This window comes from Sapajus apella, unplaced genomic scaffold (assembly GCF_009761245.1).
Source record: "Sapajus apella isolate SASKATOON/1434 unplaced genomic scaffold, GSC_monkey_1.0 scaffold1, whole genome shotgun sequence".
Taxonomy (NCBI): domain Eukaryota; kingdom Metazoa; phylum Chordata; class Mammalia; order Primates; family Cebidae; genus Sapajus; species Sapajus apella.
The window spans coordinates 59,840,435-59,858,177 of record NW_022436941.1 but is presented as its reverse complement, the minus strand read 5'-3'; the positions used below and the strand labels follow the sequence as shown (position 1 = coordinate 59,858,177).

Below are 17,743 nucleotides of genomic sequence, written 5' to 3'. Positions count from 1 at the left end.
AGATGCCTGCAATCCCAGTTACTCAGGAGGCTGAGGCAGGAGAATTGCTTGAACCCAGGAGGCGGAGGTTGCAGTGAGCCAAGACGGTGCCACTGCACTCTAGCCTGGGTGACAGAGCAAGACTCCATCTCAAAAAAAAAAAAAAAAAAAAAAGCCACCAGGAAAACTGAAAAGTAAAGCTTCCTTGTCTCATAGTCACACCCAGATACTCAGTAACTGTGGGAAATCTAGAGCCCCTATTTATACAGAAAACAGAAAACCGGAGGGGGGAAGCAAGCAATGGGGAAGGGGGTGTTGTTACCTTTTATTTAATTAGCACAGAGAGATGAGTCAGAGGCTGACTTCCATGCCTACAGACCCACCTCTCCTCAGCCGTGCCTAACAAAGTCAGACTTGCTGCAGCCCAAAGGTATCTGTCAGCTCGCCAGGTCAGCTACAGAGCTGCCCAAGAAAACACATTTGAATGAGCAACCTTCAAGCAAACTCTCCAACTAAGAATGCAACCCTCACACTCCATACTGTTCAGGATAAGTGACAGAGGATTATCTGACAACCTAAACTTAGCTACACTACACAAAGACACCCCTAAGCCACCCTTCCCGTATCAGCTCACCAGTGAGCTATACAGAGTAGTCCCTCCTTACCCGAGGAGGATGTGTTCCAAGACCCCTAGTGGATGCCTGAAACTGTGGATAGTGCCCAATCCCATATATACTGTGTTTTTTCTTGTATATACATACCTATGATAAAGTTTTGTTGTTGTTTTTGAGACAGGGTCTTAGTCCATCGCCCAGGCTGGAGTGCAGTGACACAACCATGGCTCACTACAGTTTCGACCTCCCTGGGCTCAAGTGATCCTTCCCCCTCAGCCTCCCAAGTAGCTGGGACTATAGGCACACACACCACCATGCCCTGGCTAATTTTTGTGCTTTTGTAGAGACAGGGTTTCTCCATGTTGCCCAGGCTGGTCTCTAACTCCTGAGTTCAAGTGATCCACCTACCTCAGCCTCCCAAAGTGCTGGGATTACAGGCATGAGCCACCTTGCCTGGCATTATGATTAATTTAATTTCTAAATTAGGCACAGTAAGAGATTAACAACAATAACAAATAATAAAACCAAAACTTATGACGCTATACCAGCATCACTACTCTTGTGCTTTGAGGCTACTAAGTCAAATAAGGGTGACTTGAATGACTCAAACACAAGGACCGCAATTCTGCGACAGTGGATCTGAAACTGAGATGATTCCTAAGTGACTAAGGGGTGAGGAGCACAGGTGGACAGCTAGACAGCATGGATACGCTGGCCAGAAGTGATTCACATTCCAGTGGGATAGAGCGAGGTTTCAACACACTATTCAGAACAGGGCATACTTTAAACTTGTGAGTTGTTTATTTCTGTAATTTTCTACTTAATATTTTCATACCCCGATAGACCTCAGGTAACTGAAACCACAGAAAGCAAAACTGCAGGTAAAGGGAGACTACCACATTTGGCCAATATTAACCAAACCATTACCTTGACAGAACAATTATAGGGCATTTTACTGCAATTTGCCTACATCTTAATAAAGATGAATAGGAAAATAAAAGTGCCAGTGCTATCGATAAGAAACACAGGACTCATTGTTAGTGCAGCTGACGCAAAGATGGCCACCATCATACAGCAGGAAAACAGTGACTCAACCACCATTTGGACAGATGCTACCTGTGAAAGTAACTGCAAAAAAAAAAAGGTCAAAGTCAAAGAAAATGTTGAGGCTGCGCACAGTAGCTCACACCTGTAATCCCAGCACTTTGGGAAGCCAAGGTGGGCAGATCACGAGGTCAAGAGATCCAGACCACCCTGGCTAACATGGTGAAACCCATTTCTACTAACACTACAAAAATTAGCTGGGCGTAGTGGTGTGTACCTGTAGTCCCAGCTACTCGAGAGGCTGAGACAGGAGAATCGCTGGAACACAGAAAGCAGAGGTTGAAGTAAGCTGAGATTGTGCCACTGCACTCCAGCCTGGCAACAGAGCAAGACTCTACTCAAAAGAAAAAAAAAAGTTGAAAATGACAGAAATATATTATCAATGATGACACCTAATAGAGATGAAATTAGGGATTTTTTTTTTCATTACTCTTGGCCTTTACTGAATAGAAACACACACAAATCTCTTAACTCTTAAGTTCATTAAGTGACTTTCACACATTCAACGTTAACACCTCTAAAGAAACCAGCAAGTTTGAAGGTAGAAGACAATCTACATACAAATGTAAGCCCAGTAAACATTAACAGCTGGGGCCGGGCGCGGTGGCTCAAGCCTGTAATCCCAGCACTTTGGGAGGCCGAGGCGGGTGGATCACGAGGTCAAGAGATCGAGACCATCCTGGTCAACATGGTGAAACCCCGTCTCTACTAAAAATACAAAAAATTAGCTGGGCATGGTGGCACGTGCCTGTAATCCCAGCTACTCAGGAGGCTGAGGCAGGAGAATTGCCTGAACCCAGGAGACGGAGGTTGCGGTGAGCCGAGATCGCGCCATTGCACTCCAGCCTGGGTAACAAGAGCGAAACTCCGTCTCAAAAAAAAAAAAAAAAAAAAAAAATTAAAAACTAAAAATTAGTGGCTGATGCATGTTAAAAAAAAAAAAAACTTTCTTGGTCACCCCATAATTTTGCAAAAAGAATAGGATCAAATACAGCACTTCCGACATAATCCCAACTTTGCAAAGTAAAATAATAAATACTGGCCAGGTGCGGTGGCTCACACCTGTAAACGCAGCACTTTTGGAGGCTGAGGCAAGCGGATCACCTGAGGTCAGGAGTTCAAGACCAGCCTGGTCAACATGGTGAAACCCCATCTCTACTAAAAACACAAAATTAGCTGGGCATGGTGGTGGGTGCCTGTAATCCTAGCTACTCAGGAGGATGAGGCAGGAGAACTGCTTGAACCAGGAAGGCAGAGGTTGCAGTGAGCCAAGATTGCACCATTGCACTCCAGCCTGGACAACAAGAGTTAAAACTCCGTCTCAAAAAAATATATAAAACAAAATAATATTTAATATAAGTAACTGAATATAAACCATCAAAATGTGGATCTCTCTGGATAATAATATGTGTCATTTCCTTCTGTTACACAAATACTCTCCACATTGTTCAAAAAAGTATCATCATGGAAAGAATGAATTTTTGTAACTGAATCCCTTCCAAGGGTGAAAGCACCATGTAATATAATGAGGACCTAACATCTACAATCACTATAAACAAAGAGCAACAGGGAACAAGAGTTCTGTAACCAAAAGAGCTCAACAGGGGGTTCAGCTAGGTCACAGTAAGTGCTCTGCCTTTGAGAAGAGAGGAAACATCCTTGCAGTAGCCAGGATTTAATTCCAGTGCATCGGATGGCCAAGCACTAAGTGACACAATGGAGTCTACTAAGCATTAATTCTGTGAGTACTCTCAAAACAAGAGAAAGCGCATTACTGAGGAAACACTGAGCTGGGACCTTAAATCAGAGATTTGGGTTTTACAGTGAAGAAGGAAGGGCATTTTGGTGGAATCTTTTTTTTTTTTTTTGAGATGGAGTTTCCCTCTTGTTACCCAGGCTGGAGTACAATGGCAAGATCTTGGCTCACCGCAAGCTCCACCTCCCGGGTTCAAGCGATTCTCCTGCCTCAGCCTCCTAAGTAGCTGGGATTACAGGCATGCGACACCACACTCAGCTAATTTTGTATTTTTAGTAGAGATGGGGTTTCTCCATGTTGGTCAGGCTGGTCTTGAACTCCCAACCTCAGGTGATCCACCTGCCTCGGCCTCCTTATTTATTTCTTTTATTTTTTTGCTACAGCTTCCCGAAGTCTTGCCCAAGCTGGAGTACAGTGCCGCAATTTCAGCTCACTGCAACCTCTGCCTACCGGATTCAAGCGATTCTCCTGCCTCAGCCTCCAGAGTAGCTGGGATTACAGGCATGTGCCATCACGCCAGTTAATTTTTGTATTTTCATTAGAGACAGTGTTTTGCCATGTTGGCCAGGCTGGTCTCAAACTCCTGATCTCAGGTGATCCGCCCACCTTGGCCTCCCAAAGTGCTAGGATTACAGGCAAGAGCCACTGTGCCCAGCCTGGAATCATCATTATTATATGTGGTATGTAATTTATTTTTTAAATAAGTCTTCATGGAGAGAGAGAGAGAGAGAGAAAGAGAGTGTGTGTGTGTGTGTGTGTGTGTGTGTGTGTGTGTGTGTGTGTGTGTTTTAAGCTGCATTTAGGGGCATCAGTTGTCCTGGTCAAGACCTATTCCAGCAAACATTTAATCAAAGGCCAAACAGCAGGCAGACACAGCTGGCCTAATCACATTTACACAGACCAACCCTTTGTAACTATTCACTTTCCTGACTCTACTTGAGCCTCGCTCACTCCCCTCCTTACTCCCTTATGAATTCCTTTAAAAGGCCCAGTTACCTCTGCACAAAACCAAATGAAGCTCAGCTCTTTCCCCTACAGTCAATAGTTATTGAATGAAACTGTTTTTACTGCTTGAACTATTGTCAGGCTTTGTTTATCTTTGACAATGGATAGTCCCTGGTGGCATTCAAGGCTTTGTTAGCTAACAGACACTAGAAATGAGTTTTACCAGCCTGGGCAGCAAAGCCAGACCCACTCTCTATAAAAATTTTTTTAAACTGGACAGGCATGATAGTCCTGGGACCTGTAGTCCCAGCTACCTGGAAGGGGGAAGCAGCCAGATCGCTTGAGCCCAGGAGTTCGAGGCTGCAGTGAGCTATGACTGAGCCACTGTACTGCAGCTTGGGAAACAGCCAGATCCCATCTTTAAATAAATAAATAAATGGGTTTTTATTGCAGAAAATCTTCATGATCTACAAACAGGATCTGGCTGGAAAAATACCTGGTCCTGGGCCTGGGCCAGGGCATTCCTGCCTTGCATGAACTGGCTGTAAAGATAGAATGAATAGGCCAGGTGTGGTGGCTCACGTCTATAATCCCAGCACTTTGGGAGACCGAGGCAGACGGATCATCTGAGGTCAGGAGTTCGAAACCAGCCTGGGCCAACATAGCGAAACTCCATCTCTACTAAAAATACAAAAATTAGCCAGGTGTGGTGGTGGGCACCTGTAGTCCCTGCTACTCGGGAGGCTGAGGCAGGAGAATCACTTGAACCCAGGAGGTGGAGGTTGCAGTGAGCCAAGATCACGCCACTGCACTCCAGCCTGGGTGACAGAGTGAGACACCATCTCAAAAGAAAAAAAAAAAAAAAAAAAAAGACAGAGTGAATCTTTACTCAGAGTGGCAACCATGGGCTTGATCCATCTGGTGCAGCAGTCTTGGCTGCCCACCAATCAGAAGTTAGCCGAGTCTTGCCTATTAGACTGTTGCACATCTGCCTGGGGTGAACTTTTCAGGCAAGAAGCCTGTCAGAGTACCAACAAGGGCAAAGAGCTGGAACATCAGGGAGTCTCAGAACAGGCTGCATGACTGTTCTACACGCCTGCCACTGTCTGTATGTGTGACAGAATTTGGTCTGTGACTTGGGTCTCTATGACCTGAATTAGGCATGAGGGAGAAGTTAAACCTTACCCAACCACTAACTACTTGCAGCCAACAATATCTACCAAAACAGCCTAACAGCAGTGTATTCAAGCTGCATTACAGCCATCTGGAGCAATTATTATTCACACTGCAATAATGATAGAAGCAGTTTGGTACAAAAGTCACCCAACTCAAGTCAGGTGGGCCCGTACACAAGACCTATCTCTGCCATCAGTCAGTTGGTAACATCAGTTAATTTATTTCTCTATACTTTAGTTGACTCACCTGTAAAAGGAGGCCAAGCAGGGGTTTTGTGAGGAATAAATGAATTATAATATATGTAAAAACAAAGCACATGCTGTGGGCTGAAACAAACTTCAGCTATTGTTATTGTCATTCATGCCTATACTGGCCTGCAGTAAGCTCCCCCAATCCCTATTATCAAACTGCCTTGGAAAAGCTGTCTAGATTTTGCAAGCACATACCTCACTTCTGCTCTGACGGTGTGCACTGTCATTTTCTTTCTTTTTTTTAAGACAGCGTCTTGCTCTGTTACTCAGGCTGGAGTGCAGTGGCTCACTATCAGCTCACTGCAACCCGCACCTCCCGAATTCAGGCAATTCTGGTGCCTCAGCCTCACAAAGTAGCTGGGACTTCAGGTTGTGTGCCACCACGCCTGGCTAATTTTTGTTTTTGTAGAGACAGGCTTTCACCATGTTGCCCAGGCTGGTCTCAAACTCCTGGCCTGAAGCAATCCACCCACCTCGGCATCCCTAAATCCTGGGATTACAGGCGTGAACCACCACGCCCAGCCTGCACTGTCATTTTCTGTAGCTTACTTCCCCCACACTCACATCTCCATGTAACCCTTAAGTTAAAGGAGAACAAGGAAGCCCTGTGTTCATTACCTCGTCCCTAGGGGCCTAGCACAGAACTTTGAACCCATAAAGTGTTGAGTGACCACTCCCCTGTAATCTCTGCCTTCTTAGTGTCCACTAGCCAACACCCTAAACAAAATCTAAGTGAATATCAGAGTAGATACAAAAATAAAATAAGATGATCTGGAGATTATCCTGATGCAGATGGGTAATGGCCACTAGTAAGTTAAGATTTGGGGGATTCCTCATACTCTGCCAAATCCTATACTACACACTTTACACTTATCATCACATGTAATTTTCACAGTAACCTTAAGAAGCACCCATTCAACAGTTGAGGTACAATGAGGTAATAGAGTAAGTAACTCAGCCAGTCACACCAGCCCTCATTGTCCAGATTTCCCAATTGAAACTGAGGCCTGAGTCCAAAGCCCAGGCTCTTTTATGGGTTTATGGGTTGTTCATGATGGTCCTCAGTTAAAAGTCCTCAAAATGTCCATCTCCAACCTCAACTTCTCCCGACTTAAATGGTGACTTGCCATTTCCATTTAATTTATAATATGCATCTCTAATGTAACAAAACCAAGAAACTTGGGTTTTGCTCACCAAATGTCTTCTTCCTATCAGCCTCACACTTCACTTCAGTTAGTGCGATCATCATCTACCCAGTGGCTCAGGCCAGAAACCACGGTCTGTCTCATTCCCACATCCCACTTGTAATTCTTGCTCAAATCCAGTTCTACCTCTGAAATATACCCAGAAGCCAACGACATCCCACGGTACTCACTCCTACAGCCACAGCCTAAATGAAGGTACCATGCACTCTCCTCCTGGGACTACAGCAACAGCAGATTGCCAGGATTTGAGCTCCATTGGGAAAGGATTTATGCTCACTGCTGAAGCCAAGAACATTGCCTGCCCCTAAGAGGCAACTATCCACTGCATGGCCAGATGGAACTGCTTTCCCCACCTCCACTCTAGCCCCTGTTACAGTCCAGTCTTCACAATACCCCAAGAATCTTTTAACTTGCATCAAACCACAGCTCACCCCTGCTCAAAATCCTCCCACAGCCTCTCACTGCAGCCAGAATTAAATCCAAAGTCCAAAGGCAGCTGACAGGCTCTGGCCATGTCTGGTCCTGCCCTTCTCTCTGACCTCATCTAGGTCACCAGCCACCCTAGACTCCCCTTACCTCTCCTCCCTGAGCAGTCTCAACTCCACGGGCATCTTCTCAGACTCCCTCACAACCCTCCTCAAGGCTACTTACCACACAGCCTCTGACAGTACAAGTACCATATTCATTGTTTCATTGTTTAAATGTTTATGAATGATCTCCCTTGCTCAGACAGACCATTGAGAGCAGAGATGTTTGTCTGACTTATGACTATCTACCCAGTTCCTGGCACAAGGTAGACGCCCAAACAAACAAAAGAATTGGGAACTTCTGATAGTGCTATGAGGTTTTGTTTGTTTGCTTTTTTTTTTTTTTTTTTTTTTGAGATGGAGTCTAGCTCTGTCACCCAGGCTGGAGTGCAATGGGACAATCTCGGCTCACTGCAACCTCCACCTCTCGCGTTCAAGCGATTCTCCTACCTCAGCTTCCTGAGTAAGTGGGATTACAAGCATGCACCACAATGCCCAACTAATTTTCTATATTTAGTAGAGATGGGTTTCTCCATGTTTGTCACGCTGGTCTAGAACTCCCGACCTCAGGTGATCCAACCGCCTCGGCCTCCCAAAGTGCTGGGATTACAGGCATGAGACACCACGCAGCCTGTTTGCTTTCTTTTAACTACCTACCACCCGACCCACAGGAAATCACAATGTGATCACCATCACACTGCAATGAGGCCCACCACAGTGATGCCTCTAGCAGGCCTGGAAAAGCAGGGGTTAACTTTGATTTAGTTCTTTCCAAAGTCCTGAGAGGGGAGACTTTAGAAACCCGCCAAAACATCAATATCAAAATAATTCTTTTACAAAACCCATTGAATACTGGCAATAATTTACAGAGCCCTAAATTAGGTACCTGGGAATGACAGGGCCTCAAGGGGATTTCAAGGGACCAGGACAGATGCCCCTAAAGAGCTATAATAGAATTACTGCGTAATAAAAAGTGTTGCATCATATTGAAGAGAAAGTATTTCAAAATGAGAATAAAAGATTTGCAGAGCTTTCTGAAAACAGCCTTTGCTGGTCCACCTTGTTCTCAAATCCCCGCTAAGGTGGTGACCATTCTCATTCTCTCCCTCTCTCTCTCTCTCTCTCTCTGCATGACTCAGAGTAAAAAAAAATCATTTCACCTCAGTCGTCAAAAACCTCAATTTCTTCAACTCTGGAAAGGCCAGCTTTAATGCATGCCAAGCACAAAATTAGAGCTCAAAAACCAAGAGAGCTCCACGTGGCCACTCCAAACAGGACAGATTATCTGCCAGTATAATCGACGGTTACAGAAACCCACAGCTTAACCCCTGCCTCACTTACAGCTGGCCTCGATTGTGGAAAGGCTTGAGTGTCAGCAAGAATACCCTGAACCTGAATGCTCCCCGGAGTCTGATTCGTTAGTGAAAACACTCCATTAAAACTCTGTACGGAATCGCTGATGATCCACATGTGGAGAAAGCAGCTCCACATTCAGGAGACCCACCTATTTCGTTTTTTTCTAACTCTGCAGCATTAAAGGGCTAAGACGTACTAATTCCACACTGATGCAGTAACTGGTAGGGGACAATATTTTCAGATATCATAGGTTTAAACAGGCAAGAGCTAAAAGACAGGTTCGAGAAAGTTTATTTGCAAAGAGAGACAGGAAGGCTCGTGCCTACCCAGGCAGTCGTGCTAGCACCGAGCCAGAGTTGGGTCGGGAAACTCAGGAAGCAAGGCTGAGTTTTCCCTTCGCCCAGACCTGCGCCCGGCAGTTTGTAAATCAGGCTTCGAGGCATTATCAAAGGTACAGAAGAGCCCACGCTCGACTTCCAGATGCCAAGCACAACCTGTCTGGGCTGTTTAACCCGAGTTTTGTTCAGGGCATGGCAAAGGAGACGTTGCCCAAACCCACTTTTTTTTCCTGCGTTCATCCGACAGGCAGAGTCGAGAGGGCAGCCGAGCTCGGCGCTACTCACCAGTGCCCAATGCAGGAGGCGACACGCCCCTGGAGCAGTCGAGATCCTCCGCCCGAGCCCTGCACGCCCCGCCCCATGCGGAGTCCCGGAGGCCGGGCGGGAAGACCCGGGGATAGCCTCTCGGGCTTCCCCCTGCCCCTTCCCGCCCGCCCAGGGCACAAGATGTCCCCGACCTCTGAGCGCCGCGGACTCAGCCCAAGCGACCCACCGGGCCCTACGTTCGGCCGCGGAGCTGGGAACGCACCGGGCAGGTCCTCGACGCCTGGACTCCTGGCCCGGTTCTACGATGCGACCACCCCCGCGCGGCGCCCGGCCTTGCTCACCTGGCCCGCACAGCACTGAGCAGACATCGCGGCTGCCAACACCGAGGGCGCGCTCGCCGGGAGCGCCGCACCGACCCTCCTGGCTGCCTCGCGCCTCGCGCTTCCACGCCGAGCTGCCTCGGCCGAGCGCCTATGCGCCGAGGCCTGGGTAAAAACAACCGCCGCCAAGCCCCGCCCCGCCGCCGGCCCCGCCCCGCCCGGCCCCGGCCCCGCCCCGCGCCCGCCCCCTCCCGGGCGCCCGGCGACGGAGCAGGCTCGCCTCGGGCTCGCACTTCCGCTGGCGTCAGGCGGGTGGGATGCCGCGATCACTTCCCGGTTGGGGCGCCGAGCTCCGGAGTCGCCCGCCAGCCCTCGGGCCCCACGCTGGGGGTCTGATGCGCGGTCTGGCCACGCTCAGGCCCGCGCCAAGGAGGGCGCAGCACCCCTCGGCTTTCGGAGCCGGAGAAAGAGCTGACTCCAAAAGCTTGGAGTGTTAGTAAGCGATTCCTGTCTGTCCTGCACCGACCAGACCGCCGGATGCTGGTCTGCGCTGTGCCGCGCGCCAACTGGGACAGCCCACCCACGATATCCTTGTTTCTGAAATCCCTTTCCCTCCCTCATCTGCCAAGTAAACCTTCAACTTTTGGGCTCTCCCCTCTGCCCAGGCTTCCTAGAATCCCCGGACCCTTGGCTGTTCTGCTCTCGATTCTGCCCTGACGGCACTTTGTGACAGATCCATTGAGAGCCCTTTCCGTCCTTCCCTGAATATCGATATGTTTTCCAGCTTCTCCTCCCGCGCTGGCCCAAGGACTCATTTTCCATCCCTGCTTCCTCATTAAAAAGAGGTGCCCGATAATTGCTTGTTCCATGCAAAAGGCAGCGGGGGCGTCTCTAGGTTTTCTCTCATTCAGATCTGCTGTCCTCACAGCCCCCTCCCCAAGACGAATGAAGGATTTTAAGGTTTGTTTTTTGTTTTGTTTTGTTTTGTTTTGTTTCTCTGAGACGGAGTTTCACTCTGTCGCCCAGGCTGGAGTGCAGTGGCGCAATCTTGGCTCACTGCAACCTCCACCTTAGGATCAAACAATTCCTCTGCCTCAGCCTCCCGAGTAGCTGGGATTACAGGCGCCCGCCACCATGCCCGGCTAATTTTTTGTATTTTTAGTAGAAACGGGGTTTCACCATGTTGGCCAGGCTGGTCTCGAACTCCCGACCTCAAATGATCCACTCGCCTTGGCCTCCCAAAGTGCTCGGATTACAGGCGTGAGCCACCACGCCCGGCCGGAATGAAGGTGTTTCTGTTAATGCGATTTTTGCACCAATCCCTTTGCTCTTTCAAATAAACATTATGGTACCCATTTTAGCAGTGAGGCAACTGAAGCCCAGACATGTTAAATAACTTGCCCAAAGGCTCACAGCAAAGTTGAAAAAGCAAAACTGGGGCTGGAATCCACTCGTCTGATCCCCTGGTACACGACGCAAGGCTTGACCTTAGCTGGACTCGTTTCCAGACAGAGCTTTGGCGAAGGAGTGTCTTGGGCAGCTTAGGAGTAGGAGAGGAAAGGTGAACGGAAACCAGTGCTTGGGGTATGAGCTGCGCAGGATTTTCTAGCATCTCCGATGCAGGTGTTTAGACGAAGAGATATAATGGAACAGGCCCTATTCAGAGCCACGAAAAGGAATGAGGAGAGTTGGCTCTAACTCAAAACAGAAGTAAGGTAAACCCAATCAGTCAAGCGCAGCAACCTACTCCGTGGCGTTCTGTGACTCATCAGAAGCTGAGGCTCTCACCAGGACTTTCCAGTGAGCTGGGTTTGCTACTGCTATGGTCACTTCACTTCAGCCCTAGCCCTACTGCTGGCCTTAGGAAATGCGCTGGGCCCCTGGTAGCTCTGGGTGGGGAGAAGGTTGGAGAGGGAGGAGGGGGGCAAAAGTGAAAGAACGAAATCTACAAATGTTTAAGCCAGTTGAAACTCCGATGCCTCTGCCGTTTAGGGAAAATGATTCGACTGGTGACTGGCGAGGACCCTTCCCAAGAGACCACTGGGTTAGGGAGCAGAGCTGGTAATAGAATCCAGGGCTCTAAACCCTGAATCCTGTGCTCTATTTGCTGCTGAGGCTCAGGCCACAGCACCCCAAATTATGACTGTAGAATACCAAAATATGCTATCCCAAAATATACTTCCTTGGCATATTTCAAGCTGGTTATTCTGAGAAACTGCAGACACAGGACTAGTTCTGAAAAGCTGTCCTTTTGTAAAGCAAATTTACATCTATAAAGGAAGTCCACATAGTAAGAGTATCTGTGTCAGGAAGGCAGCTGCTCAGAGACAGCTTTTATTACCTGACAGACTATCTGCATAGCAAGGCAACCTTATTTTGTGCTAACCTACCCTGTGTTAGCCTAACTGACTCCATTTTAGCTGAAAGCCAGACGGGCTCCATCTTAGCCTCCCCATTCCCGCTATCCTCCCCTGAGTGCATAGCTAGGACTAGCTGCACTCAAGGGCACTCAGGAATGCACTTATTGATAAGACACCGACTCAAGCTGTGCCATCCCGGCTTAGGAATGCACCTACTGATAATATGAAAAGCCCCTACATCTGCAACTGCTTATCTTTTAACTTTTGCTTGTTCTGCTTCTGTAAAATTTGCTTCAGCTAGGTTCCCCCTTCCCTCCTTTAAGCAAGGTATAAAAAGGAATCAACCCATTCTTCAAGGCCAAGAGAATTTTGAGCATTAGCCATCTCTCGGTCCCCGGCAATAAAGGACTCCTGATTCAATCTCAGAGTGTGGCGCTTTCTCTACAACTCGCTCGGTTACAACAATTTCCTATACACTTCCTCCTCTAACCCTCCTGACACCTGTGGTGCCTCCGCACTGTCCCCAGGGAAGCCCCAAGCTCTATTTCTTTCTAGCTCAGAATGCTATAAGCTTCAATCATCTGGCCCTTTGTGTTTTGTGAGACTCCTGTGCTGCTGCCTATGCAGTTAATTAAAATGTTTTTTCTTCTGTTAATCTGTCTTATGTCAATTTAATTTGCAGCCCAAGCAAAGAACCTAGAAGAGTAGAGGGAAGCCATTTTTCCCTCCCCTACATTGCCATTTCCATGCCAATGTGAGAGGACTCTGAGAATGCTGATGTCTTGTCTCCTGGAGAAAGAGAGGCTTTTTTTTTTTTTTTTTGGAGACGGAGTCTCACTCTATTGCCCAGGCTGGAGTCCAGTGGCATGATCTTGGTTCACTGCAACCTCCACCTCCTGGGTTCAAGCAATTCTCCTGCCTCAGCCTCTCAAGTAACTTGGACTGCAGGCATGTGCCCCCATGCCAGGCTAATTTTTTGTATTTTTAGTAGAGACAGGGTTTCACCATGTTAGCTAGGATGGTCTCAATCTCCTGACCTCATGATCCACCCATCTCAGCCTCCCAAAGTGCTGGGATTACAGATGTGAGCCACCGCACCTTGCCAGGTCATTCTTACAGGATGAGCTAGGGGTCACTACAGCTTACAAGTCACAAAGACCTTGCTGATAAAACAAGGTGCAGTAAAGGAGCCAGCCAAAACCCACCAAAACCAAGATGGTGACTAAAGTGACCTCTGGTCGTGCTCACTGCTCATTATTCACTAATTATAATTTATTAGCATGCTAAAAGACACTCCCACCAGCACCACAACAGTTTGCAAACATCAGGAAGTTACCCTATGTGGTCTAAAGGAGGAGGAACCCTCAGTTCTGGGAATTGCCCACTCCTTTCCCAGAAAATTCATGAGTAATCAACCCCTTGTTTAGCATATAATCAAGAAATAACTGTAAGTGTAATCAGTTGAGCAGTCTATGCCGCTGCTCTGCCTATGAAGTAGCCATTTATTCACTTCTCTAACAAACTTGCTTACACTTTATGGACTTGCCCTGAATTTTTTCCTGCATGAGGTTCAAGAACCCTTTCTTGGAGTCTGGATCAGGACCCCTTTCTGGTAACAATAAACTTTGTCCAATCGCATACATGGCTGTCCATACTTTGTTGAATGTAAGCCTAAGAATGGACATTTCCCCTGTATCTTTGGGTCTTCATTCTGAAGGCTCCCATGGCATGGAAAACTATGATCAAATAAATGTGTTTGCCTTTTCTCCTTTAATCTGCCTTGTTGGTTGATTGTCAGTGAACCTTCAGAGGGTACTGGGGAAGTTTATCCCTATATGGTCAAGCACAAGATCCCAGAGGACATCAGCTGAAAATTCAATCAACTTGCCTGTATCGCCCACCCAAAACCGAAGAAGCATGCTTGAACCCACCTGGTCAAGGCTGGCTTTGCCGGCCAACGTCCAAGGCCAAGGCTCCAACCAAAGCCCAGGCTTCAGCTGCAGCTCCAGTTCCAGTTTAGCTCCAGCTCCAATTTCCAAGGGTGCCCATGCACACACACAAAGGCTCTGGAGTAGAGGCCTTTGTCCACCAATAGAAGGACGAAAGGATTGGTGTGAGCCCTGGGATAACGTCTGTCTGCATGGAGCTGGTACCTGTTTGCTACTTGTACAAACAAACATAGGTCCAGCGCAGTGGCTCATGCCTGTAATCCCAGCACTTTGGGAGGCCAAGATGAGAGGATCAGGGGATTGAGACCATCCTGGCCAACATGGTGAAACCCTGCCTCTACTAAAAATACCAAAAAAAAAAAAAGCTGGGTGTGATGGCATGCGCCTGTTGTCCCAGCTACTCAGGAGGCTGAGGCAGGAGAATTGCTTATACCCAGGAGGTGGAGATTGCAGTGAGCCGATCGCACCACTGCACTCCAGCCTGGGCGACAGAGTGAGACTCCGTCTCAAAAAAGCACAACAAAACAAACAGGAGGCAGGATCTGTCCATTAAAAAAAAGATAGAGAGAGGCTGGGCACAGTGGTTCATGTTTATAATCCCAGCACTTTGGGAGGCCGAGGCGGGTGGATCACCTGAGTTGGGAGTTTGAGACCAGCCTGGCCAACATGGTGAAACCCCATCTCTACTAAAAATACAAAAATTAGCCAGGCATGGTGGTGGGCATCTGCAATTCCAGCTCCTCAGGAGGCTGAGGCAGGAGAATCACTTGAACCCGGGAGGTAGAGGTTGCATTGAGCCAAGATCACACCACTGCACTCCAGCCTGGGGGACAGAATGAGACTCCATCTCAAAAAAAAGAAAAAGAAAATTAAAAAGAAATGATCTATGCAGGCTCATTCTCTGTCCCCACTCAAAGTTTTTTCAAAGGTATGTGGCCAGATCTGGAGGTTTCTCTGCCTTCTGGCTCTGAGAACTTTGCAGTTACTATTTAGGGCCTGGTTAGTAGCTTCCTTGGCCTCTGTGGTTGGTTAACAACAGTAGAGGTAATGTTAGCAGGCATAATATGAAACAGTGGCACCTTAATTTTTATTTTAAGTACTCTGCAGGCTTTTTCGGGGAAGACTTGATGTTTATAACATGTAGATAATTTTACAGTCGAGCTCTTCTGATGTGGCTTTTTCAGTAACCAGCAGTAACAGACCTGTTTTAATAAGACTGTAGCTCTTGGCAGACCATGTGAAATATTTCCCCCACAAAATTTTTCACAAATTAACTGAACTAGCTCCTTTTATACAACATAATTATATATATTTACATATGACATAAATATCTAGCTTATAATTTGCTCTTTTCCCTCCTGAATTTGAAGACTTTTTTGGTAGAGTTCAATGGTGACTTTAAAAACACCACACACTGGCAGGGTGTGGTAGCTCATGCCTGTAATCTCAGCACTTTGGGAGGCAGAGGGGAGCGGATCACCTGAACTCAGTAGTTCAAGACAAGGCTGGCCAGCATAGTGAAACCCCATCTCTACTAAAAATACAAAAATTAGCTGGATTTGGTGGCAGCCACCTGTAAACCCAGCTGCTCAGGAGGCTGAGGCAGGAGAATCACTTGAACCTGGGAGGCAGAGGTTGCAGTGCGGCAAGATCGCAACTTTATTGCAAATTTAATTGCCAACTATTCTAATTCTCTAAAACATTAACAACTTTGAAAAACCTAGTGAAGCATTCTGTTGGTTTTTAAATATAAAAGGAGAAATTTCTTTAATTTTCCCTTCTAAGGTCTCTAGAAGCCTCAATCTAGGGGATGAAGTTTAATTAATTACAAGTAAAAGTAAACAACAAAATATTCATTTAGAAACAAATAGCTATAAATTTGGAAGCCGTTGGCAAAAAGTAATCAGAACCCTATAGTACCCTCACCCCATTTCTCTGATAGCTACATTGTCATTTATTTCTATTAAATTAACATCTGCACGGGTTTTTGTTTGTTTTTGTTTTGTTTTGTTTTGTTTTTCTGGAGACAAGGTCTTTCTCTCTCCGTTGCCCAGGCTGGAAGGCTGAAGTGCAATGGTACTGTTACAGCTCACTACAACCTCCACCTCCCAGGCTCAAGCAATCCTCCCACCTCAGCCTCCCAAGTAACCAGGACTATAGGTATGCACCACCACAGCCTGGCTAATTTTTGTATTTTTTGCAAAGACTGGGTTTCACCATGTTGCCTATGCTGGTCTTGAACTCCTAAGCCCAAGCAATCCACCTGCCTTGGCCTCCCAAAATTTGAAGATTACAAGCATGAGCCACTGCACCCAACATATGCACAATTTTTAAAATATTTAAAGTAAAAATTTTTAATGTCAGAATTTTACAAATTGACATAGACATGAAATGTCCAAATATTACAAAAAATAAAATGAAAAATATCCTCTCCTGTCTCCACACCTTACCTTCTAGTCTCTACCCCAGAGGCAACACAATCATTTTAGCAGTTTTCCTTATTCACCTCCATTTTTTTTTCTTTTTTTTAAGATGGAGTCTTGCTTTGTTGCCCAGGCTGCAGTGCAGTGGCACCATCTCGGCTCACTGCAACCTCCGCCTCCTGGGCTCAAGTGATTCTCCTGCCTCAGCCTCTCAAGTAGCTGGGATTACAAGCATGCTCCACCATACCTGGCTAATATTTTTGTATTTTTTTAAAAATATTTTTGTATTTGTAGTAGAGACAGGGTTTCACCATGCTGGCCAGGCTGATCTCAAACTCCTAACCTCAGGTGATCTGCCTGCCTCAGCCTCCCAAAGTGCTGGGATTACAAGCATGAGCCACTGTGCCCAGCCTCATATTTTCAAATAATATTCTTCCGCTGTTATTTCCTGATGTGTGGATAGTATTTATTTTGCAGTTTCTTTTATGTTCCATTCGGGCTGAATTCTCAACCAACCTCCACCTGCCCTCTTGCCAATCTAATTATATCACAGATTTCATAAAATTTATCAGCCAACCTATAATTATGTCTAGTAAAAATTATGCATTGTATAACTACATAGTGTATAATATTAACATTTCTTGTCAACTTTTATTTTCCAATTTAATCCCTCCTGTTAGAGGCAGCATATTCCAGTGGTTAGGGTTAGGACTCCTGGTATCAAATTTGTTCTTTATCATTTGTTAGGTCTGTAATCTTGAGGAAGTGACTTAATTTCTCTGTACCTCAGTTTCCTCCTCTATAAAATAGGGAGAATTCATACATTTATACACAGTGAAGTACAATAACATCTAGCATGCATTAAGTTCTTGGGTTACGTATTACTTGACTGACTTTCTATGTACCCTTGCTTCTTCTCTACTTGTGCATCTGATCTGCCATAATCTTCCTTTTTTTTTTTTTTTGGAGATGGACTCTCGCTCTGTCACCCAGGCTGAAGTGCAGTGGCACGATCTCAGCTCATGGCAAGCTCTGCCTCCCAGGTTCAAGTGATTCTCCTGCGTCAGCCTCCTGAGCAGCTGGGACTACAGGCGCCCACCACCAAGCCCTGCTAATTTTTGTCTTTTTAGTAGAGATGGAGTTTCACCATGTTGGCGAGGCTGGTCTTGAACT

General features: G+C 46.7%; 1 protein-coding gene and 1 long non-coding RNA gene across 2 annotated transcripts in view; both read right to left on the bottom strand.

Annotated features, from left to right (window-relative positions):
- Positions 1-10,003, bottom strand: part of SERINC5 (serine incorporator 5) — a 129,998-nt gene extending 119,995 nt beyond the window's left edge. The window contains exon 1 of the mRNA XM_032277285.1: positions 9,860-10,003. Coding sequence (XP_032133176.1) covers positions 9,860-9,886 — 27 coding nt within the window. The 5' untranslated portion in view covers positions 9,887-10,003. The remainder of the gene's footprint in view (positions 1-9,859) is intronic.
- Positions 2,054-2,815, bottom strand: LOC116551194. Its single transcript, XR_004268765.1, has 2 exons — positions 2,604-2,815; positions 2,054-2,285 (listed from the first exon to the last, which is right to left on the bottom strand). It is a non-coding gene; the product is annotated as an uncharacterized LOC116551194 (long non-coding RNA).
- Positions 10,004-17,743: the final 7,740 nt, after the last annotated feature.